Source organism: Mercurialis annua, linkage group LG4, assembly GCF_937616625.2.
Source record: "Mercurialis annua linkage group LG4, ddMerAnnu1.2, whole genome shotgun sequence".
Taxonomy (NCBI): domain Eukaryota; kingdom Viridiplantae; phylum Streptophyta; class Magnoliopsida; order Malpighiales; family Euphorbiaceae; genus Mercurialis; species Mercurialis annua.
In genome coordinates, this window is record NC_065573.1 from 25,753,532 (window position 1) to 25,777,756 (window position 24,225).

At 33.6% G+C, this 24,225-nt stretch overlaps 5 protein-coding genes across 12 annotated transcripts; 3 read left to right on the top strand and 2 right to left on the bottom strand.

The window, feature by feature from the left end:
• Positions 1-334: 334 nt before the first annotated feature.
• LOC126676410 (uncharacterized) lies at positions 335-4,550 on the top strand. 6 transcript variants are annotated; one of them, XM_050370606.2, is made up of 8 exons: positions 353-430; positions 697-851; positions 943-1,020; positions 1,408-2,090; positions 2,378-2,490; positions 2,585-2,739; positions 2,887-3,344; positions 3,501-4,550. In XM_050370606.2, the coding sequence occupies exons 5-8, from the start codon at positions 2,384-2,386 to the stop codon at positions 4,242-4,244; spliced, it is 1,464 nt and encodes a 487-aa protein (XP_050226563.1). In that variant the 5' UTR covers positions 353-430; positions 697-851; positions 943-1,020; positions 1,408-2,090; positions 2,378-2,383; the 3' UTR covers positions 4,245-4,550. The 6 variants fall into 6 exon arrangements, with proteins under 6 accessions (XP_050226562.1, XP_050226563.1, XP_050226560.1 ...); XM_050370603.2 differs by having other exon boundaries at positions 1,420-2,090; XM_050370607.2 differs by lacking the exon at positions 697-851 and having other exon boundaries at positions 355-430.
• A 1,025-nt stretch (positions 4,551-5,575) lies between these two features.
• LOC126676416 (ubiquitin C-terminal hydrolase 13-like) lies at positions 5,576-6,650 on the top strand. The gene is made up of 4 exons (XM_050370615.2): positions 5,576-5,758; positions 5,988-6,104; positions 6,201-6,361; positions 6,561-6,650. The coding sequence occupies exons 2-4, from the start codon at positions 5,998-6,000 to the stop codon at positions 6,596-6,598; spliced, it is 306 nt and encodes a 101-aa protein (XP_050226572.1). The 5' UTR covers positions 5,576-5,758; positions 5,988-5,997; the 3' UTR covers positions 6,599-6,650.
• On the bottom strand, positions 6,242-13,350 carry LOC126676414 (transcription factor-like protein DPB). 3 transcript variants are annotated; one of them, XM_056105459.1, is made up of 10 exons: positions 13,164-13,350; positions 12,981-13,043; positions 12,188-12,267; positions 12,002-12,045; positions 10,945-11,007; positions 10,680-10,829; positions 10,510-10,578; positions 10,276-10,374; positions 9,754-9,824; positions 6,242-6,315 (listed from the first exon to the last, which is right to left on the bottom strand). In XM_056105459.1, exons 1-10 carry the CDS (start codon positions 13,211-13,213, stop codon positions 6,285-6,287), a joined length of 720 nt encoding a protein of 239 aa, XP_055961434.1. In that variant the 5' UTR covers positions 13,214-13,350; the 3' UTR covers positions 6,242-6,284. The 3 variants fall into 3 exon arrangements, with proteins under 3 accessions (XP_055961434.1, XP_050226568.1, XP_050226569.1); XM_050370611.2 differs by lacking the exon at positions 6,242-6,315 and adding an exon at positions 8,986-9,481 and having other exon boundaries at positions 13,164-13,349; XM_050370612.2 differs by lacking the exon at positions 6,242-6,315 and adding an exon at positions 8,986-9,481 and having other exon boundaries at positions 10,680-10,826; positions 13,164-13,348.
• Positions 6,773-8,205, top strand: LOC126676412 (uncharacterized). Its single transcript, XM_050370610.2, has 2 exons — positions 6,773-7,111; positions 7,339-8,205. The coding sequence occupies exons 1-2, from the start codon at positions 6,794-6,796 to the stop codon at positions 8,077-8,079; spliced, it is 1,059 nt and encodes a 352-aa protein (XP_050226567.1). The 5' UTR covers positions 6,773-6,793; the 3' UTR covers positions 8,080-8,205.
• Positions 13,351-15,654: 2,304 nt separating the features above from the next.
• Positions 15,655-19,775, bottom strand: LOC126678495 (uncharacterized). The gene is made up of 4 exons (XM_050373390.1): positions 17,874-19,775; positions 16,481-17,638; positions 16,251-16,403; positions 15,655-16,064 (listed from the first exon to the last, which is right to left on the bottom strand). The coding sequence occupies exons 1-4, from the start codon at positions 19,773-19,775 to the stop codon at positions 15,699-15,701; spliced, it is 3,579 nt and encodes a 1,192-aa protein (XP_050229347.1). The 3' UTR covers positions 15,655-15,698.
• Positions 19,776-24,225: the final 4,450 nt, after the last annotated feature.

The following is a 24,225-nucleotide window of genomic DNA, read 5'->3' on the forward strand; positions in this document are numbered from 1 at the left end:
TAAAACTATTAATAAGGTCCAAAATAAATTTTGAATTTGTATTTTGATTTCATATTGGCAAACAAATTAGATGCATATTTTTTTATTAATATAATAATCAAATTTAAGTAATATGAGACTTAGTTTTATCATTTTAGCATACATATAATAAAAAATAAAATATTTATTTGTTAAGTATATTTTAAAATTCAAATGCTAAAAGTACTTTTTATAATGGAATGATTCAATAGTTATAAAATTAAAAATAAAAGTACTGAATATATAAAAATAGAAGTGTAGGGATTCAATGGTAAAAAAAGGACAAGTAAAGGAACCCAAAAATACATTATGACTATATAAGTATAAGCCAAATATGAAATATGTTGAAGTAAGAAAATAGTTCCTTCAAATGAACTCTAGGGTTTAGCTAAAAGTCGATCAATCGTTGCAGGTACGTATCTAAATGTTTGTTTTCATTTCATTTAATCTCATGAATTTCTTTATTAAGTGTAATTACTCACAAAAACCCTGAAATTGTTCATTATGGAATGTGATAATTATTTCGAATTGTTCAGAGTTTGATTTTTTTTTTAAGATTATTCAAGAGGTTTTAGGAGTATGTAATTGATTTTACCATGTAATTATTCAATAAATTAGCTGTACTTGTAAGTCGTATAGATTAATTTTAAACACTTACTGTAATTTTGTTGGTGAAAGATCTGAGAAAATGAAGTATCCCGCCTCAACTAAATTGGCAAAGAATTACCCTATTTGTGCTTCATATTCAGTATATTCCCACTTTGTGCCTAGTTTTGGGCTGTTCGCGGATGATAAAATTAGTGGACTATTATTTACCGTCCCTAGATTACTAGGTACTGCCCTCCTTTTTACCTAAATACGCTTCCCCTCCCTTTTACCTTTACCTAATTCTAAAACTCACATATAAATCCTCTCAACTCACAGTCAAACACGAAGAACGGATACCAAAAATCTCGGATGAAAATGTTGGAATCTAACCGAGTAAGAGGACGAGATACTAGGGTAAGCTTTTTGTATAATTTTTATATTTTTTTTCGAAAAATCCCATGGACCGAGTAAGAGTATGTAATTTATCTAAAATTAATTAGTTTAGATTAATTAAAATTAATTAATTAGTTTAGATTCATTATTTAGTTTAATAAGTTTAATTAAATTTAATTAGTATTAATTTAGGGTTTATGGTTAAAATTAATTGAATTAGTTTATTTTTATTAATTTAGAGTTTAGAGTTAAATTTAATTAGTTAGTTTAATTTTATTATTTAGTTTAATCAAATTTAATTAGTATAGATTTATTATTTAGTTTAAATAGTTTAAATTAATTAGTTGAATTTAATTACTTAGTTTAATTTTATTAGTGTAATTTAATTTAATTAATATTAATTTAAAGTGATGATTGCAGAGTAAAGAATCTATCAGAAAAAAAATTCTACTGACTGCTCGGCAGCTACAGTTAGAGACGGATGTTGATGGGTTGGGAGTTCGACATGTCCGATCTCGATGTGTAAACGCCTCAGCTTGACGACAGAGAGAGCAGAGGCGGACTGCTGTTGTTGAGAACCGTAGTGGAACAGAGGAGGCTGTTGATGATCAGCCGATAGATGATAATCTGAATAGTTCAGAGGATTCAGCACCAGTCTTTATTTCTCGACGTAGGAAGGGGAGCGATAGACAGTTTGATGATGCAAGGTATCTAGTGAATGATACACCTACAGTTAAAGCTAAGGCTGAAGTCCGTAGTGTTGTGCATTATTCTGTGACTGAGCCTGCAAAGGAAGTTAACAAAGATGAACCGAAACTGCCCGAGCGAGCAGTTGAAACATCACTAAATCAAGTTCCCCTGGGTTGTCATAACAAAGAAATTAAAAGGCACACGAAAAATCTACCCAATAAAGCAGTACATGGAACTCAGGCAACAGTTGGACCACCAAATGCTATAGTAACTCCTTTAACTGCTAAATCACTGAGCAGACTGAAGGAGCAGTTCAAACCGGAGATTCCACTAATGAACAAGAAATAGTGAAGGAATCATTTCTGCCTCCTACTATTGTCGACGAAAAGGATCTTTTTCAGGTAATTTTCTTACCCATTTTTATTAGGCTCATTTGATTTTAAATAGAATATACCAGGCAGCATATAGATCTTATATTGAGAATCTGGGATAATTTTGAGAAACCTCTTGTTGTACATTATGGAAAGTTAAACATTATTTGATTTTTATTTTCCTAGAGGTTTTATAGTATGTATTTGATTTTACCATGTAATTATATATCATTAAATCAGTTGAACTTGTATCTCATATTTGATTATACCATCTTACCATGTAATTATTGCCAATTTGTTGGTGGATGATGCAAAAGCTCAATATGGAGAATCCTGCCTCAACTAAATTCACATGGAAATTCGATAACTTCTCCAAATTGACTCCAAAGGAACTTTATTCAGACATTTTCATTGCCGAAAGATGTAAATGGTATAAATCATGGTTGATCTCATTTTAGTTTTGATCTTATCATATGTACTTGTTTTACACAACTCTATATTCATGTCATCATATAAATTTGCAGGCATTTGCTTATCTATCACAATAGAACCTATGGTGATATTTTTTCGATTTACATAGTTGCTGACTCAATGAGTTTGCCAAATGGTTGGAGCAGAGATGCAGATATTAGCCTGTCAGTAATTAATCAATTCAATACCAGGTGTATAGTTAGAAAAGGTACATGATTTAGCATAACTGATAGCTCTATACTTTATTACTAATACTTGCATTTTTAACTCCGTGATAGTGAAAAGTTTAGATTCATTTGATGCTTCTAGCAAGCCATGCGCATAAGCATACTAATAATACTAGAATCATTTTCAGGTACACATGTATTCAGTGCAAAAGCCAAAGGTTGGGGTTGCCAATCTCCTCCTAGAGAAATAAGTGGTCCTGCTGCATGGTATCTAGTGAATGATACCCTTACAGTTGAAGCTGAGATTCAAGTCCATCGTGTTGTGCATTATTCTGTGACTGAGCCTGCAAAGGAAGTTAACAAAGATGAACAGAAACTGCCCAAGCGAGCAGTTGAAACATCACTAGATCAAGTTCCCCTGAGTTGTCATAACAAAAAATTTAAACGGTGCACAACAAATCTACCCCAGAAGGAAGTACATGGAACTCAGGCAACGGTTGGACCACCAAATGCTATAGTAACTCCTTTAACTGCTAAATCACTAAGTCAGACTGAAGGAGCAGTTCAAACCCTAGCGACCACTAATGAACAAGAAATAGTGAAGGAAACACTTCTGTCTCCTGTGGATGAAAAGGATCCTTTTCAGGTAATTTTCTTACCCATTTTATTAGGCATATTTGATTTTAAATAGAATATACCAGGCAGCAATAGCATATAGAGCTTATATTGAGAATCTTGGATAATTTAGATTGTGTGAACTCTTACTTACAGCTCATTTGTTCAATTAATCTATTGATGACAGGATTCTCCTTCTGTGCCTGTATTATCCTCCCCTGATGTGCAGAAAATTTCTAAGGATCTTCTGACTGAAATTTCAAGTCGGACAAAGACTCAAAAATCTCTTCCTAGCTATGAAATTCCAGTTTTAAGCGAAGCAACTAGGACTGACTTCGTATGTCAACAAAAGGAAGCACTGGACGGGTTTCTCAATACGTCATTAGAGGCTATACAACAAGCTGGTGCCTTTGGAAATATCGAGAAGACTATCCTTGTACTAATTCAGCATGCTAACAGTTTACAGGAGAAGACAATTCTTGAAGATCTAGCATCTCGCTTGGCAGAATTTCGAGAGAGCATCCCGAGATCTACAACCATTGTAGAAACTCTGCAAGCTCGCAAAACATCTCTTGCAGGGAAAACTATAGATCTTAATGCAAGACTGGAGCAAAGACGAAAGGAACTAACTTCCTTGGAGGAAAATTTTTCGAGGCTTTCGGAAGAAGAAGCAAAACTACACGCTGAAATTCAGCTCTTAACAACACAAAAGGAGGAGCTTCTTTCCCAGAAGCAATCTGCTGCAATTGAACTGCAGAAAGCCAATGAAGGAGCATCGAGAGACCTTGAAGAATGGAGAGGCTTAGAAGAGGAAATTAAGCAGTCCAATGCCGAACGGCTCGGAGCCAAAGAGAAACTGGCATTAGCTAACGTGCGTTGGAAACACTACAAAGAGGATCTTGCAGAGACCATGAAGAATGGAGAGGCTTAGACGGGTAAATCAAGCATTCAGTGGCTCTGAGCCAAAAAGTAGCTTATGCTAATGTGGGTTGGAAACTCTACGATGACGATCTTGGTCTTGGGAAGCTTAATATTTTGTAAAGTTAATTGAATCATGTATTGGAATAGTTTATTAGCTTTCAATGTGAAGTTATGCAAAAACATTATCATGCTAATTTACTTTTCCTCTACCATTAGGAGCAACTTTAGAAATTTTGTTCGCCCACCTAAACGTGTATCACTATATTAGTGTTTGAATTTTACTTTTGAAATTAGTATTTTTACTCTTAAAAGTAAATATTTAAGTGTTTTTAGATATTTTTAATATTTAAAAGGCTAAAAGTTGATCTTAAATTTGTTCACATAATTTCTCATTTTGATTTCATATTGGTAAATATTTATAGACACTATTTATCACATCATCCATAGATAAAAGCTAATAAAATTATTATATTACATCACTAAAATAATGATAATGATATAATTTGATTAAAATTATTTTCCTTTTACTAATGTATTGTATATAATTTTAAATATTTAATAATTATTGTATATAACTTAACTTGCACTGCTTATGGATTACGTGAACAAAATTTATGTAATAATATCTCTATTTGGACATGTTATCATTTTTTCTATTAATGTTATTGTCGCTTTACGTGCTTCGCGTATAACTTATCAATTTATATTTTACTAAATAGAAGTATATAACCTATAAATTCAAGTGATATAAATATAAGACTTAATGCCTTAAAAACCGCCGACCTTTCATCCCCTTTTCAATTCTACGACGTTGAAAATTTGTCAATTTTACCCCATTTTGCATTTTTTTTTCGTTTCAATTGTAACCTGAAGCATAAATTGACCTTTATTTATTTGACAAAATTTCAAAAAAAATTCTTTAAAAATGGTCAATTTTCAGTAAACTAGTTGGACTGGTCGACATGTGTTAATTTCTTAAATAAACATACTGTGTTCATGTTTAAAATTTTAACTCGATTAGTTAAACGTGCTAGATTCAGATCGGCTAAATAAATCTCAATTTATATGGGTACATAAAAGTTTATGACACGGTGACATGAATTTCAACCCTAATTAATATGATAATAAAATTATAAATAATATCACTTATTTTTACCTTTTAACATACAAATAATTAAGTGGCTAAAAAAATTTGTTAACATATTTTCAAAACATTAATAAACAAATAAAACTGAAATAGTAAACTCAAAAAAGTTGAGGCACCTATAGTGTAATTGTTTCAAAATAAAATTAAAAAATGACACCAGAAATGCAAAATCTAACGTTTCGAATTTCTTTATTTTAAAATATTCATATACGTAAGTCATATATGTTCAGACCAGAAGCCCTAAGTTCAAACAGTATACCATGCAACCAAGAAAAGATCAGAGGAAAAACATAGTAGTAATGTATTCAACCTCAACAAGAAAGTAAAGTAAGAAAATAGTTTCTTCAACCGTTGAACTCTAGGGTTTATCATTTCAGGTGTGTATTTAAATGTTTGTTTTCAGTTCATTTAATCTCATTAGTTTCTTTATTAAGTGTTATACGAAAGAAAAACCTAAATTATTTAGTATGGAAAGTTAAAATTATTTGGAATTGTTCAAAAATTCAATCTTTTTAAAGTTTTTTCAAGAGGGTTTGAGTGTGGTACTTGATTTGACACTCTAATTTTTAACACTTTGTGTCAATTTGTTTGTGTATGATGCAAAAGCTCTGAGAAAATGGAGGTTCCTGCCTCAACTAAATTCACATGGAAAATTGACAACTTTTCCCAATTGACTAAAAGGAAACTACATTCAGACATTTTCATTGCTGGAAGATGTAAATGGTATGAACCATGGTTGATCTCATTTTAGTTTTGATCTTATCTTATGTACTTGTTTTGCACAACTCTTTATCTTCATGTCGTTGTATATATTCGCAGGCGTGTTCTTATTTTCCCGAAAGGAAACAATGTGTTTGATAACTTGTCAATTTACCTGGCCATTGCTGACCCGATGAATTTGCCTCATGGTTGGAGCAGAGATGCTGATTTTAGCCTGTCGGTAATTAATCAATTCAATAACAGGTTGACGGTTATAAAAGGTACACGATATAGCATAACTAAAAGCTCTGTACTTTACTTTTTTTTCCAATTTGCTCCCGACTTGGAACTCGGATACCTCATAACTAATACAAGAACTATATAGTCTATATTTTTTTTTGCATTGTAAACTCTATGATAGTAATAAGTTTAAGATCATTTTCTAGTAAGCATAATAATAGTACTAATTGCATTTTACAGATGTAAAACATGTGTTCAATGAAAAAACAAGCTTTTAGGGTTTCGCATCTTTCATTCCTCTTTGCAAAACATGTAATCCTGCTGCCGGGTATCTAGTAAATGATACACTTACCGTTGAAGCTGAGGTTCAAGCCCATAGTGTTGTGCATTACTCCGCAATTGAACCTGCAATTAGTAAAGAAGCATCGAAACTGCTCAAGCGAGCATCTGAAATACCACTAGATCAAGATCCTATGAGTTGTCATATTGAAAAATATCAGAGGTGTGTTATAAAGGAGGAAAATCTACCCAATGAGGAAGTATATGAAGCTAACACAATGGCTGAACCATCTAGTAGAGCTTCTCGGTCGGTTATTATACCCCGAAAAGTTGAAATGATTACTGTGCCCCCTCCTCCCAAAATTTCAACTGCCTTAGTAACGCCTTTAACTGCTAAACCGCTGAGTCAGACTGAAGCAGCAGTTCAAACAGGAGCTCCCACTAACGATCCAGAAATTGTGAAGGAACCACTTCCTCCTCCTGCTATTGTCGACGAAAAGGATCTTCCTCAGGTGTTTTTCTTACCCATTTTCTAGGCATATGCGCTTCATTTTAACATGGGTAGAGTTAAATGGTATCATTGCATTATAAACATGTTTGGTCTCTCCACTAATTGCACATTGATTTTAGATGAAATGGAATATACCAGGTAGCCTATAGACCTTAAACAGAGAATCCGGGATAATCAAGATTCTGTGCAACTCTTGGCTCATTTGTTCAATTAATCTATTGATGACAGGTTCCTCCCTCTGAGCCTGTATTATCCTCCCCAGATGTGCGGAAAATTTCCAAGAAACTTCTGACTGAAATTTCAAGTTGGAGAAGGATTCAAAAATCCTTTCCTAGTAGTGAAAGTCCTGTTTCAGGTGAAGCAACTAGGCCTGACTTTGTAAGTCAACAAAAGGAAGCACTGCTCAGGTTCTTCAATATGTCATTAGAGGCTATTCAACAAGCTAATGCCTTTGACAACATCGAGGGGATTATCCTTGCACTCGTTCAGCATGCTGACAGTTTAAAGGAGAAAACAATTCTTGAAGATCTAGCTACTCATTTGGCAGAATTTCGAGAGAGCATTCCGAACTCTACGACCATAGCAGAAACTGTGGAAGCTCGCAGAATATCTCTTGCAGGGAAAAATATAGATCTTAATGCAAGATTGGATGAAAGACAAAAGGAAATAACTGCCTTGGAGGATAAATTCTCGACGCTTTCTGAAGAAGAAGCAAATATACAAGCTGAAATTCATCAGCTATTGAAAAAAAAGCAGGAGCGTCTTTCCCGAAAGAAATCTGTTGCAATTGAATTGCAGAAAGCCAATGAAGGAGCATTGAGAGACCTTGAAGAATTGAGAGGCTTAGAAGGGAAAATCAAGCAGTCCAACGCCGAATGGCTCGGAGCCAAAGAGAAAGCAGCATTAGCTAATGTACGTTGGAAACTCTTTAAAGAGGATCTTGGTTTTGGTATGTTTAATATAATTTAAATATTTGGTTAATGTAGTTTATTAGCTTTTAGGGTGAACTTCCGCTTATCAAACTAAAACTTGCACTTCGTAACTGTGCGTCTGACTAATCTATTTGAAGTAGTTTGTTTCTATTTTTTGTGGACATGTCTATAGCTGGATCAAATTTATAATTTCAGTTCATCCACCTGAGGAACTTGTGAACTGAATTTACCGCAGCATACTTATTAACTAGTGTAAATTCAGAATTGGCAAAATCTAGCTTAGCCTTCTGTTTTTGATGAGTGTATAGTCTGAGGCTTCCATTTCTTTAGTTGTTTGGATAGACTTTGAGGTATTAATATATTCAGGTATCTTTTACCAAACAGTAGAAAGAAAAACTAGTGTAAATTATGTGTTCCCTTGTCCTAATTTAGTTGGAAAATTCATCTTAATTTAAAATATGTTTATTTACCATCTTCAATTAACATTTTTACTAAACTGTGGACAGTGTGGAATATGGAATATATCTTAATATAATATATTGGATTACATGCAACTTATTTTCTTCAATTGGAATGAAGAGAGTAATTGATATATAAAAAAAAATTGGAGAGTTATGTAGAGATTTAAAAATGAAATAAATTTCATATATAGGCATGATTTCGGAGCAAATTTCTCATTTCTTGCATGAAAATGGTATTTAGTAATTACATATGGAACTTTTGTGAAGTTCTTTCAGCTTTGAGAAGTATCTCTAATGATAGTTTTATAAATTCACTGAGCCCTTTATTCAAATTTCTTTCATATTCATATCGTTAAAAAGGAAAAAATACATTTTTCAAATTTAAAAGCTCATAATAAGTTAATTTTCAATTTTAAAATAAAAACAATAACCAAGTAGTATAATCATGATCATGGCCGTTATACCTTAATAGTGAACAGCAATGACATAAATGTAACTTTGCAAATCAAGAAATCAGATGTTGATTTAATCAATGCTTCTGTGTGCAGCTACACAGTCCCCTTGAAGCCTAATGTGGACTTACTACACTTTCTTACTATAATTAAAAGGCACACTACTAATGATTAAACACTTACAAAAGCTAATTGAGGATCTAAACCTGAGAATCCGACGGGACTAAAATATTTGACATAAGTCGCTAAGCGATATTCATCAAAAAAAAAAAAAAGTCGCTAAGCGATAAGGGACTGACCTCCTAGTTACCTAAATTCCTTCAGAAGGCGGGTAAATCAACAAGCTACTTTGCACAATTTACATACAGCTGATAAGGTGGTGAGATTGGCAGCCTACTCATGGGGCATGCTAGAAGCTTCACCTCCATCGGTAGTTATATTAGGTGCTGCGCCGTCACTCTCTCGTCTCTCACGCGATTTCATTGCCTTGAGAACATAATTATCATCGTGCAGCTCAAAAGGGGTGCTAGAAATGGAATAGCAATGGAGAAGCCAATTAATAGTTGACGATGATAATAATAACTACACTCGAAAGTTCAAAAAACATGGTTCTTAAAGTTTTCTACCATAGAACCTCCATTCAAAACCCCATTTACAGCAATTTAATATTTTAGAAAGCACAAACATATATCCTGCTAGATTATGATGAGTCAACCGGTAGTGTAGTTAATAATCACATGACACGTGCAAAAGAATTATCCGCATATCAGTGACTACAAGCTTACAATAGAATCTTACCTATCAAAATCGAAATGAACCATCTGCATATCTTCTGATATTTCCACTTCAACAGTTGCATGAGGGCGTAGCTACAGTTTCCAAAGGGTAAAAGGGAAACATTGATCATCAGAAGAAATCATTTCCAACAACTAGAGTTCCTAAATATTAATATGAGGGCAAAGAGACTTAAAAAAAATTAAGTACAATGTCTCATATTTACCATTTTCACCTGACAAAATACATGAAAACTATCCCTCACACTCAAACATCCAGAACTAATCTAAAGAACTTATGCCGAAACCTTTTTTCTTTAATGATATAAAAAGAGCACCATAATGACACTAAAAGATAACACAAACCTATCATGACCTTAACAAAAACAAGGATGAATAATTTAGCCGCTGTTCTATTAACAGCACTTCTACAGAAGTGGCAATTCTCAATTTGACAACCAACAATCCTTTAAGTGCAAGCTGAAAGATATAGCCGCTGTTCTATAAACAGAAATTGATACACTGGAAAACTGCAAATAAATTTTACCTGCACCAGAATAAAAGGTAAGGACACTCCCCCACTAGGAGCAATCTCTGAGTTGTAAAGTAGCTCATTTCTTTGTATTAGGTTCTGAAGACCTACGTGCTTTAAAAAGAGATAACAAGTCAGTGAATAGACTCTGAAGAACCAATATTTTTAATACAAGACAGTCCAGGCCAAGCACATGGAGCAACAGATTTCACATTCAAACAATAAGAGAACTTCAAATGCTATTCTTACTTGTTCCTCTAGTTCTTGCAAATAGGCAGCTTTTCTCTCAATTCTATTCCCCAATCCAAGACACTCACCCTGTATTACGTTAATGGATTTTTAAGCTTCTCGGATTCATCAAAGTCATAAGAGGGCGTCTATTGATATACAAGACAGCATGTGCAAGCTGCATGAGGTACCTTTAATTCTTCTATGTCACTCAAACTTGTTTGTGGAAAGCCTTCCCATTGTATTTCCTTCTTACTCTTAGATATGATATTTAATGCCGTAAATACATTCACAGCATCATATACCCTTCGCCGTATGCTTTTCTCATCAAACTGTTGCTGCTTTATCAAAAAGGAAAGGCAAGTATCAGTTAATTTCTCGGTTTCCTCAATGATCAAGAACGAAAGCAAGAATTCTACCAAATATATTGTTTCAATTCAGTTGAAAAATAGATACCTGATCCGAAGATGAAATGCCGTTGCCAGGGTCAGCAAACTCTGCTACCAGTTCATCTGCCACCTAAAAACGCTTCGAACTCTCAGATACATACAGCCATACACTTTGCGAAACAGTTAAGGATGGGATTAAGGAACGGGGGAGGCACATGGGTCGTATGGTTCACATGTAGTTTTCACTTTATCTATGCAAAAGAAAGTTACTAGAGGTCTGCTACATCTACATGTGAAAGCACATCTGATCGCCCTGCCTAAGCCTCCTTTCAACATTCACAATTGGATTAGCAAAGGAGTTAGATTTATCATGCACTGCCAAAAACAAGTCGTAGTAATCTTCATAATAAGACCTACACATCAGGTTATATTGCCCTCTATAGCTGCAACAAACTATGAAATACTTGATATACATACAACCTCTCCATCCCATGGCATTATATTAAACATCACCTCCTAATTTTATAAGCTAATAGGTGAAATTCTAAAAAAATGTGTTCCAAACTCTGAGAGCAGCAAATTAAAACCATATAAAATAAGAGTCCAGGGATTCCCTTTAAATAATAGAAACCCACAGGCTCAACCGCCCAGCCTAACAGGAATGACTATGTTTTACAGCTAGACAGGCTGCATGGTGCAAGAATCATAACATTTTGGACAAATACCAAAAGTACCTTCAAACACATTAAGGATGATGAATGAATAAGCTTCAAAGTTATCTATCCAATATATGTGAATGAAATTAAAATGACAAGGCTTTGTTCCTGTCATTTTAATTACAGGACAATTCTTTTAATTCAAGGAATTGACACTTTGACCCTTTTAGCCTTGTATATCCTAAAATAAATGTATAACTAATGTATATGATAATGGAATAGGAACAACAGTAGTCCACGAGATGTGTGGTATCTCAGCTCATATTACAGTAACAATATTCAATGAAAAACTAGGGAGCAACTTCAGATAATTATGCCGTCTGTGTATAGGAGTAATAATTTGCACGAAGAAACTCAGCATTCAATATGAAAAGAGTAATGAATGATTGAATTCAGACACCAACTGACCTCATTGTAAGTGGTTGTTCCTTTACTTTCCACTTTCTCAAACACTGAACACAGCATGATACAGTTAGTTAAATCATGAAATAAGTTATTTCTAAAACACATTGCTAGTGAAACAAATCATGTAAGAACTACAATTTCCGCATGATTTTGTTCTGATAATGAAAGATGGAGAGGAAGGCAAATTACCTTTCATGCTAAATTGACGGAGTCCTCGACCACTATTATCAGCTCCAGTTGCCTGTTGACCTCCGTTTTTCTTCTTGCCACTATATTATGAAGAAGGTGATCTGATCAGTTAAAACATATAAATAAAGAAATCGCTCTATAGTACACCCTTCAAAATCAGTTACCACATCATTTCAAGAACTTCATACTTCATCTCTGAAATAAAGCTACTAAGGTATCAGTGAGTGGCCTTTATTTTGAAGACTGGAAGCATCGATAATATTTCTTTAGCTATAACTAGAAAAGGAAGTGGAACTCAAAAACTCGCAGCCATCGACTTCAGTTACAATTGAGCTACACTCTTGTTGGTGACACGGGTGATATTTACGAAAGAACAAACAATGCGAACATTTCCTGAATAATTATTAATAAATCTAATTACAATCTATAATTGGCAACTAAGCATAGCAATTCACACATTTAATGATTAACTCAACTAATTACACATTTATACACTCAAAATCACAAAAATCCTGAATCAAAATTGGACATTAGTTACAAAACTACACAGACCCGAAACGCAATTAAGCAGCGGCGCGGTCATCAGCATGAATATCCAGATGGTTTAATCTAAGAAGTGTGCTAGACGGTGACCTAACCGTCACGCCCACCTACAATGTAATAGACTTCATCTTTAACTTTACGGATAAAAACACGCTAAATACAAATATCTAAAAGAAATCCTATCAAAAAGAAAATAAAATTAGAATCTCAAAAGCACAGCTAGTAACTAGACAAAAAAAAAAAAGCTGACCGTTTCTTGTGTTGTTTGGACTTGAATTGATCATCCCTCACAGTCCCATTCGCAAAATATTGACTGAAAATAACCCAAAAACAAAAAAACAAACTCAAATAGATCAAAATTTACAAGTAAACAATGAATGTTTTTGAAAAAATTAAACTCCAAAGAAAGCCTAAGAAGAGTCAAAGCAATTACTCGCTATTTAGTGAGAGTATATGTTCTTCTTTACTTTCCTGCTTCCACATTTGTCTCCAATCTGTTCTTGTTAATATTATTTGAACTTATGCATCTGATATTAAGGTTTTCGAAATTGTAAACCCTAAATTTCTTATGCAGTTGAGATAGAAAAAAAAGGAGGGAAAAGGGTTGTTCCATAACCAACTTTTAGTTCCTACACTTTTAATTCTAAACACATTTAGTCCCTCTACCTCGTAATATAACTCGTCTCTAATAATTTTTTTGTTATAAAAATAAAGAACAATTTAACAATAAGTAGTATATATTATTTTCTTTTATTATAATAATTTCTGCTTTTATATACTCATTCACTATTAAAAACTTATTGATTATAAATAATTTATCTTATTTAGTATTTTAGATGATTATTTTAGTTTAAATTTTTATTAATACTTAAAATTTATAAAATATAATTGTATATAATATAAATAGAAAATATCGAATAATAATAAAATTATAATTTATTATAGTAGTTTATCTTACTTAAAAAATTTAGAAAAATAAACATTAAAATATTTTATTTTAATTAATACTCTATAAAAATTATTTGGACAAAATATTATAAATAGTTTATTTTAGTTGGTATTTTAACTTTAATAATTATTTTAATAACTTTTAGTTAAAAATTATATTTTATTAAATAAAAATAACATTATATAAATGTATTTTTCTCATTCATACTTTTAGATATAGTATTAATTGATGATCAATAATTTCTATTTATCTATCTATACAAGTGAGAATTCGAAGAAAAATAAAATGCATGTGCATAATAGGCATATTTAATGAGTGCAAATATCATGCTAGCATAGTAATTTCATTCAATCAATGTATCATTTCGGGTATCCAACACTTTGATATTTCGACACAAAATTTTATTTTTACATAGAAAACTTTAAATTAACACCATTTTGCTGTGTTCGTATCCAAACGATCCCTTTTTCCTGAGTCCAGTGCTACCTAGCGTGCAAGTATCATGAAACCAAAACTCTGTTTGCAGGAAATATTATCATCACCGGTTGTGAAACCACTTGTAGTAGGCTCTAATTTAGAGCTCCCGTCTAAAATTTAGGAAAAAGATTATACATCTATATATTATAGGCCGAAGGTACAAAAAAACCCCTGAACTTTTCAGAAAAGTGCAAGACAGCCCTTTTACTTTTTCCTGGCTCAAATCGACCCCTCAACTTTTTTTTTGAACAAAAAACCCCTTCCGTCCCCTTTTCTCCGTTAGCTTGCTGACCTGGCCGTTAAACCCGTTACCCACTCAGCTCACCATTTATTTTTTGCTGACAGGGCATTAATTACATTGCCCTGTCATCAAAATATTACCGTTTGGTAATAAATGAAGAAAAACCCAATCTTTTCCCTTTCTCACAACAGAAAACCCTAAATTCATCTTTGAATATCCATAATTTCTCTCTTTTTCGTCTTCTTCTTTTATTTGGTAGCTCTGATTAGGTTTTTATTGGGTAACTTAGGAATGGCAAGCTTCAATTCCACAGCAACCGTACATAGCAGACACGAAGGAACTTCAGGATTTCGTGAACAGCGACCTCATACTCCCATGTGCAACTGCTGGGAAATAGCCAAAATTTACATGTCATGGAGAGAGACTAGTCCAGGAAGAAGGTTTTATGGTTGCCCTAATTACCATGTAATTTTTTCTTTCTGCTTTTGTAAAATTCAGTCCATTTGTTTGTCTAACTTCATAACCTTTGCCTTAATGTCTGCACCCTATTGATTGTGTTTATTTGGAAACAATTTCAGGCTGGTCGAGGCTGTGGTTTCTTTAGATGGATTGATCAAGAGACAGAGGAAAGAGTTAAGCTCTTATTGAATGAATTGCACAATGAGATAATGAGGCTAAAAAGGGATAATATAAAGCTTATGGAAATGGAATTTGGATCAAGTGTGAAATGCACTATTGATGACTTAAGGGGAATAATGAAGGAGAAAAAGATGGTAGAAGAAGAACTTGAAATTTGTAATCGAAAGAAACAAATGTACAAGCTTGGTTTTGTGCTATCATGGATTGTAATTTCATTTCTGATTGTAATTGTCTTGGTTTGATGAAATATACCATTTGATATTCCAAATGTTATTGTAATTTGTGTGTTTTTTTCTTTGGTTAGTTAATACATATGTCATTGTGATTGTAATCTTTGATATGCAATGTACTATAAAACAGTTAAGGAACATAAACAAATAAAACATGTAAAACCAAGTAACATTAAGTGATATACCATATTATAGAATCTGGAAAACCTTAACAAAAGGAGCAGTTTTAGCCCTTTACAAAATAACTAAACCTGATAAGCATATAGCTGTTTTTGTAATCATATCATAATGCTATCTAAAGGAACAGTTTTTAGCCCTTTACAAAAATACTGCACAAAAATAGTATACCCTGTACTATATGAAGATTGTTTCTTAAGGATTAGCCCTTTACAAAATGCAGTATCCAAAATATTTCACAAAAAATGGCAGCCCCTATGCAGTGTTTTCTGCTTGAACTTGTTGCTTCCTTCTGGTCATAATAGGTTGGGATTGTGGCAACTGCTCACTGCTTTCTTCATTCCTTGTAGATGTCTTCCTTTTTTTGGCTTGGCTCTGCAATTGGGTTAAGGTTACAGCAGGATTTCCCTTGTATGTCACATCTTTGAAAGGCAAATTCACTGGACCTTGACCATCTGGAGTAAAATTGATTTTCCTCAACCCTTCTGTACTTGTCCTTTTTGTTGGAGCCAATAGTGGGTTCCTCTGCCTTAGTGCATACCTGAAGGACCACGCATCCGTGTGTTGTTGGGCAGCTGCCACATTTCCAGGATCAACAACTTGGGAGGCAGTGGTTGAGCCCTGCAAAATAAAGGGAAATTATGTTTAAAAAAACCCCTGAACTTTATTATTAGGTTTAAAAAAACCCCTGAACTTTATTATTAGGTTTAAAAAAACCCCTTACCTTTATTATTAGGTTTAAAAAAACCCCTGAACTTTATTATTAGATTTAAAAAAAACCCTCATAGCTAGTGGAAGAATTCTTACCAAAAAAGAAGTCTTGCCAGTTGGGGGATCATAAGTCACCCCAACACCACTGTTGAGCTGTTCTTTGCCCATATTCTTTGCATAGTCTCTAGCAAGTGCTTTTCTCACTTTCAGTTTTTGCCTTGCATTTCCCTGGAAAGTTTTTGGAAAGCTCTACAAAAGGCAAAAAACATTAGGTTAAATTTGGAACACTTGACCAAAAAAATAGAAAGGCAAATGACATGACATACCGTTGATTCTTGAGTTAATGGTGGTCCTCCAGTACCAACATTGACATGAGTAGGTTGTGCTGGTCCCTCTCTCACAACTGCTGGTCCCTCTCTTACCATTGTTGGTCCCTCTCTCACAACTGCTGGTTCCTCTCTCACCACTGCTGGTCCCCCCCTTACTGCTGCTGGTCCCTCATTCTCCATAGTAGAAGGACTATCATTTTTGTTTTTGCAGGTTTTTTTGTTGTGGCCTACCCCTTTACATAGACCACATGTAACACGACCACCTGCTCTCCCCAACTTCTGAGAGGTTGTTGGCCTCTGTGGCTCACTTTTGTCCCTAACCGTATTCTTCTTTGGCTCACTTTTGTCCCTGACCCTATTCTTCTTTGGCCTGCCAGGTGGTTTCTTGAATGGTGGGGGTTCAATTGGCTGGTATTGATCACAGTGCCAAAACTTCACTCCCCTAACAGGTTGTAGTGCAAAGTGATATGCATTCTCAAACATACGCTTGTTGAAGCAATTGCATATGTACTCCAATGGGTTCCCACCAGCATGGTATATGGCTGCAATTGCGTGTGAACATGGAACCCCACTAATATCCCACAACCTGCATGTACAAGCCTTTTGCTTCACAACCACAGTATGTTGGTCATCACCATGACTGACCTCGTAGCTATCATCCCCATTGTAGATGACCTCACAGTCTGTGCTCAATAGGAAATTACTCTCAAAGGTAGCCAAGCAATCAGGGGAGAAGTCCCCCTGCCATGTGGAAGTGAACTTCTTGTACTCAGCTATCCTAGTCATCACCTTCTTTCTAATCTCTTCTAGGAGTGTGATAATTGGTCTGTCTCTAAACTCATTCACCCAAGAATTGAATGTCTCTGATACATTGTTGTCTACCATGTCACATTTGCATCTGGCACTGATGTAAGCTTTACACCACTTATTAGGTAAGTATTTGAGCAAGTCACGAGGTGCTTGATCACCATGGTCAGCTGCCATCTTGTTCAAGTTTTCAATCAATTCTTCCTCATAAGTGCTCCAAGCACAGGACCAAAACTTCACCTTCAATTCACCACCTCTCCAGTCCTTACTCCAATTGGCATATACATGTCTAGCACAAAATCTGTGCTCAGCCTCTGGAAGTGCTTCACTTGCAGCTGGCACCAACCCCTGCAATAAATTCATCAAACTGTGTTTAAAGTTGCTAAAATTGGTAATAGTTGTGTTTCTATTAGGTTTTAAAAAAACCCCTGAACTTTTTAAGTTGGTTTAAAAAAACCCCTGAACTTTATTAGTTGGTTTAAAAAAACCCCTGAACTTTTTAAGTTGGTTTAAAAAAACCCCTGAACTTATGTTATTACACAAAAAACACAAAAAGGAAATTAACTTTAAGGGAACCACTGACCTTCTGCATATCTGAGATTATTGTCAGGCCAACACCATTCTTCAAGTCCAGGGCAAAAATGAGACAGTCCAGGAACCATCTCCAGTTATCTTTGTCCTCCACATCCACAATAGCCCAAGCAATTGGGTACATATGGTTGTTACCATCCTTGCCAACAACACATAGTAGCTGACCTTGGGTCACTCCTTTCAAAAAACAGCCATCCATGCCTATGATGGGTCTGCAGCCATTCAACCATCCCCTCTTGCAAGCCTCAAAGCATATAAACATCCTCCTAAACACTCTTCTGCCTTCTCTTTCCATAATTGGACAGACTTCAACTTGAACACTACTACCAGGATTAGTTCTTCTGATCTCAGCTGCATAAGCATCTAATCTTGCAAATTCAACTTTGTAATTGGAGTTTAGTTCCGTCAACACTTTTTTCTTTGCCCTCTTGCATATGGAAATTGACACATTCACCTTAAAATCTTCTTTCAACTGTTGCTTCATTTCTCTACTTTTTAAGCCTGGGTTTTGCTTTAATTTCTTTGCAAACTTGTCAGCCACAAATCTAGCACTTGCACTCCTATTTTTAAACTTCCTACCACATCTATGAGTAAAATTTAGGGTCCTAATCATCATTCTTTCATCCTTTGAGGCTCTAGCAGCAAAGAACAAGAATGGACAGTTCTCTTGAAAACAGCCTGCCCTAACTCTATTGGGTTCATTCTTAATAAACTTAATTGGCTTTCCATTGGCCACTGACACATCAGCTATGGCTTTCCTTACCTCAACTGCATCAGCGAATGTCATGCCAACAGCCAGATCAGAAGTTGATTTCTGACTGTATTTCCTCTTGCCACTTTTTCTTCTTTTTGCAGTCCCTTCATCACTACCACTGCCTCCTACCTCATATGAACCCAAATCAGAATCAGAAAAGTAAGTAGATTGATTTCCATCTGATTTATCCCCCTCAGAACCACTGGACTCTGAACTCTCTACCTTGGACCCAGAAGCAGCATTAGAACCCTCTGCCTTTGAACCACCAGACTCTGACCCCTCTTCAACAGATTCAGAATCTGACCCCTCTTCATCAGATTTAGAATTTGACCCCTCAACATCAATATCTGACCCCTCAACCTGATTATCTGAACCCTCAACCTCATTATCTGCCCCCTCAGAATCTGAACTCTCAATATCTGACCCCTCTACATTTTCAGACTCACATCCTCCCTCAGCATCATTCCCCACATTAGCCTCAACCTCAATATTCTCAGCCTCAACCTCAATACTGTCAGCCTCAACCTCAACCTCAACCTCAATACTCTCAGAATGGGCCTCACCCTGCAAACCAGGCTCCTCCATTGGCCCATCTTCAGCCTCCATAATTGCCTCATCAACTCTTGGGCTGTTATGTACCTCATCAACTCCTGGGCCTTGATCTACCACATCAACTCCTGGGCCTTCATCTACCACATCAACTCCTGGGCCTTCAACTACCACATCAACTGTTGGCCCTTTATCTCCCTCAAAAACTTCAATATGCTCACTGTCTCCTTGAGAATCATGCCAGGGCAGTGTAGGCACACCTGTAAGAAAAACAGGGCTGTCCACATCATGGTCTGAGTAAACATCAAGCCTAATTCTATCACCCTTCTTGTTCACTATCCTCAGAATGTCTGCATCCGTTTGTGCCAGGAACATGTGGGTTGCCAGGGGCCTTCCATTGATGCAAAAGAAAATCTTGCTCACATTAGGGAATCCAAAATGCTTATGATACCTTTCCCTAATGTGATCAAGAGACAGGTAGTCAGCATCAAAGTTGGGAAAGAATTCCTGTACATCGTCGACGTAGCTTAAAAAAGGAGTGCTACTCCAAGTTCCCCCAAAATGAAAGCAAACATCTATTATTTTCTCCATCCTGAACATAAACCAAGCAATGAAAATAAGACATTTGCAAAACCACAATATCACAAATCACAACAGCCATAAAGCTTCCTAAAAGCCCTAAATCAATTTCATAAATAGTATAACAAACCCTAAATCAAATACACAGACTTGTACAGACCCTAACTGAATTTCAGAACATTTTTACAAAGCTCTAATTAGAATGACAAGACTCAATAAAAAACCCTAAATCAGCAGTACATAATCCCAAATACCCATGAATTATTTTTTTTTTTTAAATTAGTTGTCCATTTTTCGAAATAATGAAGCATTATTTTAAGCATTACCACCAACCCATTACTTTATGCATTAATCAGTAGCAAAGTGACAAAAGTACATACCTTTCATGTAGGGTCACCAAGATTCTTCAACTGTTTCTTCTTACAAAATGATAATGAATGGAATCCACTTTTAGGGTAAAAAGAGAGTAAAATCCTAAACAAATTGACTCAACTACTCACTGCAGATTCTATATTTTTTTTGGAAGAAGAAACTGAGATCAGAGAAGAGATCAGAAAAGTTAGGGATTTGATATGGGTTAGGGGAAAACGGTTTTTCTTCATTTATTACCAAACGGTAATATTTTGATGAATTAATGCCCTGTCAGCAAAAAATAAATGGTGAGCTGAGTGGGTAACGGGTTTAACGGCCAGGTCAGCAAGCTAACGGAGAAAAGGGGACGGAAGGGGTTTTTTGTTCAAAAAAAAAAGTTGAGGGGTCGATTTGAGCCAGGAAAAAGTAAAAGGGCTGTCTTGCACTTTTCTGAAAAGTTCAGGGGGGTTTTTTGTACCTTCGGCCTATATTATACTAGTCTCGCTTTGCGTGCTACGCACGTGGCTCGTAACATGACTCGTCAATTCATGTATTATTAATTTAAAATAAAATTAAAAAAATCAAATTATTTTTTTTTGTAAATTTACACATAACTAATAAAGATTTGGATAATATTAATTGTGTTGCTAGTGTAGTCAAACTAAAAGATTGATATTCCTATTAATTTGGAAAAGATTAGCTAATTTTTCTATACTCAATTAATATTCCTCTATCATGATACAATTTTATTTTAACTAAAACTCTAATTATAATAATTTTTTAGTAATTAATTATTATAATTAATTTGTTAATGACTATAAAACCGTTATTTAATATATATTAAAAAGAATTATTCCGTAAATTTGCATGTCCCCCCCCCCCCATCCGTGCTTTTATATATAGTATAGATATAGATATAGATAGATATAGATAATTGAGAGAACCAACGGAGGCCTCTCATTCATTCTCACCAAATAGAGCAATTATATTAGTTCCCATCTTTTTTAAACAACTTAATTTTATTTTATTACTTTTAATAATTTTTAATGTAATATTTATCTTTAAGGCTAATACTTCTATAAATTTATCCTCCTCAATTTAAGATTACTACGTTTTGCAATCAAACTGTTTTATCAATTATCTATAAAAGTCACGACGAGAACTTTTGTTTATTCTGCAATGATACAACTTGAGTTTGTGCATTATATATGTGTGATTTTTTTATTTAAAAAACAATTGCCATATGAATTGTTTGTATGTTCAACAATTGTCATATGAGTATATGCTCTAATGCGCAATTATATTTTTATTTGTAGGGGATAGAGGAAGCTTGCTCTTTGGGAATTTGATTCATTCTAAAGCTTAAAATGTATGAGGTATTATTATTTTATTACACGCATTAATTACTTATACACGGACTATAATTTTGAGTAAATTGATTTCTTCTTGCTACAAATACATGCTTGGGATTTGGGAATGTGGTATGTAAACGAATTCGGCAGAAAATTCTTCTTGCTTAATTTTTTTTTCATTACAATCTGTATCTTTCAAATCAGACAAAGAATTGAATTAGTTGAAAATAAAACATTTCTTAATCAGGCATGTATTTTTCAACCCAACTAACAACTGATATAAATTGAGTCTATTAATAAATAAAAAAATATAATTTTCAAGTGAACTCTTTCCACTTTTAGTTCTTTAATATAATATACACAAATGAAAAATTTCTATTTCTTTTTCTTATTTTATATAAATTACTGATTAAAATTTTAATTTTTTATTACTACATTATTATGAAGTAATTGTAGTATTTTAAAACTTCAAATGTTGTCGAACAATGAATTTGTTCCCATGAAGGCTTGCCATTTTTTTCTCATTGATAAACTGGTAAGTTTGTTGACAAATATTTAACCTTAACAAAGTATTATTTATTTGATATATGTTCTTCATTTAAAAAATAAATATTTTTTTTTGACGATCTTTTGATTTATTTAATATAGATGATTTGTAATGAAATATTATATGGTTTTTTTTTATGTATAACCTTACAAATGGGACAATTTTTAATTAATGTAAAGATAAATTTTAGTATGTATAATCTTACTAAAGAATTTGGTGAAAGTAGTCGGTATGTTTAACCTTACAAATCTAATAAATAGACTATGGAATCAGTAAAAAAAAGTACAAAGCTTTTATATCAGTTGATATTTTAATTTGAAAATTCTTTAAAAGACGTTAATATCTATTATTTTGTTAAAGCCTATTATTTAACAGCTCATTTAAGTTTTGTTAAAGCCTATTATTTTTTAAATCTAAATATTTACATCTTATATTGATTACAACCAATTTTTTTAATTTTTACAATTACGTCTAATATAAAATCATTTTTTTTGCAATTGTAACAAAAAATTTGAGTTTCATTTTCAAATTCAAATATATATATATTTTATCAATTAGACCAAATATGCAAAATTTGTCTAACTTCTAAAAGAAATTATATAAACGTTTTGGTCACAATTGATAAAAAAATTAAAAGGTTTGGATATAAAAATAAAATTTAAAAACTTTCCAATTGGATATAATTTAAAAATTAAAATGTTATTGAAATATATTTTAATTTTAAAATTAATTACTAAAATTATTCGCATGCATTTTAATATTATTATTTATTAGTTTACAAATTACAACGCTTTAATTTTTTGAAATTATTTATATTTTTAAAATTTCATCATACTCTAAATTATATATAAATTTGATTCCGCGCAAATGCGCGGGGCTTACGACTAGTGAAATAAATAATTTGCATGTTATTTGGCTAAAAAATACTTATATAAATCTAGCTACTTTGCGACGTAAGATTATAAATAATCCATTTATTGTTGACACGTGGCAACATTAAATATATTAAACAATCAATAAATATCGCACTAATTTTAATATGAATTAATGTGATTTATATTGATTGGTTAATACGTTTATTGTTGCCACGTGTCATACGATAAATAGATGATTTATAATTCCACGTGACGAATTAGATTCACCTAAGAATTTCTCAGTTTGGCCCATATGGAAAAAGAATCACCATCTTGCTACTGATCATCAGCAACCTTGCAACTCAAACTCAGGACTAGATGCTGATGCCATGTCACCCACACCAAACCTCTTAAACTGAGGGCTTCTCGGCAATCTCACGGATACTGCAGCTTTTCAGACGTTTCTTAGAAGCAGAAGAAAGAATGAGAAAAATTCTTATATAAACTTCGGCTGCCAAATCATCCATAAACATAAGAAATAGAATTAGAATTAAAATACATCATTACATGCAAGGTGGCATTTGTCTTGCAGATAGCAACTGCACATCTTATCTACACTACACCATTTGGGTGAGATTGATGTGCAGGTGCAAATGCAGATAAATGCTGTGCACAAACAGATATATATGTTGAACAATGAACATAACCAGAGCTAGCCCTAGCCCCTAGCCCTTATATAATGAGAAGATGATCTGCGATCTTATGAAACAAACAAAACAACCATACGCCACTTAAATTCAACTACCACGTGAAGCGGGAGGCTGTGCATATGGGATTCCATAAGAAGGTCAAATCATATTACCACACCTTTGCTTCTCAACGGCACCTTATCACCTTATTCATTCATCGTCTTATCTCTTTCTCCACCCTTTACTACACCCTAAAGGCTAATGTCACTTTTCTTAAACGACAAGTCACTATTTTCAATAAATTAAATCACACAAAATTCATTATGTTTAAATTCAGGAAAAATAAATTTATCTGCCTACAATTTCAATATATTTGTAAAAAATACCGCAATTTTTAAGTTTTATCTGTTTGGCGAAAATCGAAAAGCCAGTGAACTAAACCGGCAAATTTAAAGACCGTTGTATATTTAAAAAAACACTAAAGTGGTATTTGGATAAATTCACTTTGCCTTAAATTTAATATAGATAAATTCTAAATAAATAAAATACATTCAATTTATTTAAATATAAAAAAATATTAGTCTTTCATGTTAAAAACTTCATAATTAAAGTAAATTTCTAATAATGTTTGAACCATAGGTTTTCATAAGTCTATTTATATTATATTAA

What these genes read in the sequence shown, in the direction of transcription:
- LOC126678495 (XM_050373390.1), bottom strand. Translation starts at nt 19,775, where the DNA reads ATGGAGAAAATAATAGATGTTTGCTTTCATTTTGGGGGAACTTGGAGT. An exon ending in TAATCTCAGATATGCAGAAG is followed by an intron (nt 17,639 to 17,873) that starts GTCAGTGGTTCC and finishes AATTTATTGCAG; the next exon opens with GGGTTGGTGCCAGCTGCAAG. An exon ending in CTGGCAAGACTTCTTTTTTG is followed by an intron (nt 16,065 to 16,250) that starts GTAAGAATTCTT and finishes TTTATTTTGCAG; the next exon opens with GGCTCAACCACTGCCTCCCA.
- LOC126676412 (XM_050370610.2), top strand. Translation starts at nt 6,794, where the DNA reads ATGAGTTGTCATATTGAAAAATATCAGAGGTGTGTTATAAAGGAGGAA. An exon ending in ACGAAAAGGATCTTCCTCAG is followed by an intron (nt 7,112 to 7,338) that starts GTGTTTTTCTTA and finishes TATTGATGACAG; the next exon opens with GTTCCTCCCTCTGAGCCTGT.
- LOC126676414 (XM_050370611.2), bottom strand. Translation starts at nt 13,213, where the DNA reads ATGTGGAAGCAGGAAAGTAAAGAAGAACATATACTCTCACTAAATAGC. An exon ending in TCCAAACAACACAAGAAACG is followed by an intron (nt 12,268 to 12,980) that starts GTCAGCTTTTTT and finishes TTCATAATATAG; the next exon opens with TGGCAAGAAGAAAAACGGAG. An exon ending in TGCAAGAACTAGAGGAACAA is followed by an intron (nt 10,375 to 10,509) that starts GTAAGAATAGCA and finishes CTCTTTTTAAAG; the next exon opens with CACGTAGGTCTTCAGAACCT.
- LOC126676416 (XM_050370615.2), top strand. Translation starts at nt 5,998, where the DNA reads ATGGAGGTTCCTGCCTCAACTAAATTCACATGGAAAATTGACAACTTT. An exon ending in ATTGCTGGAAGATGTAAATG is followed by an intron (nt 6,105 to 6,200) that starts GTATGAACCATG and finishes ATATATTCGCAG; the next exon opens with GCGTGTTCTTATTTTCCCGA. An exon ending in CAGGTTGACGGTTATAAAAG is followed by an intron (nt 6,362 to 6,560) that starts GTACACGATATA and finishes TGCATTTTACAG; the next exon opens with ATGTAAAACATGTGTTCAAT.
- LOC126676410 (XM_050370602.1), top strand. Translation starts at nt 2,366, where the DNA reads ATGATGCAAAAGCTCAATATGGAGAATCCTGCCTCAACTAAATTCACA. An exon ending in ATTGCCGAAAGATGTAAATG is followed by an intron (nt 2,491 to 2,584) that starts GTATAAATCATG and finishes ATAAATTTGCAG; the next exon opens with GCATTTGCTTATCTATCACA. An exon ending in CAGGTGTATAGTTAGAAAAG is followed by an intron (nt 2,740 to 2,886) that starts GTACATGATTTA and finishes AATCATTTTCAG; the next exon opens with GTACACATGTATTCAGTGCA.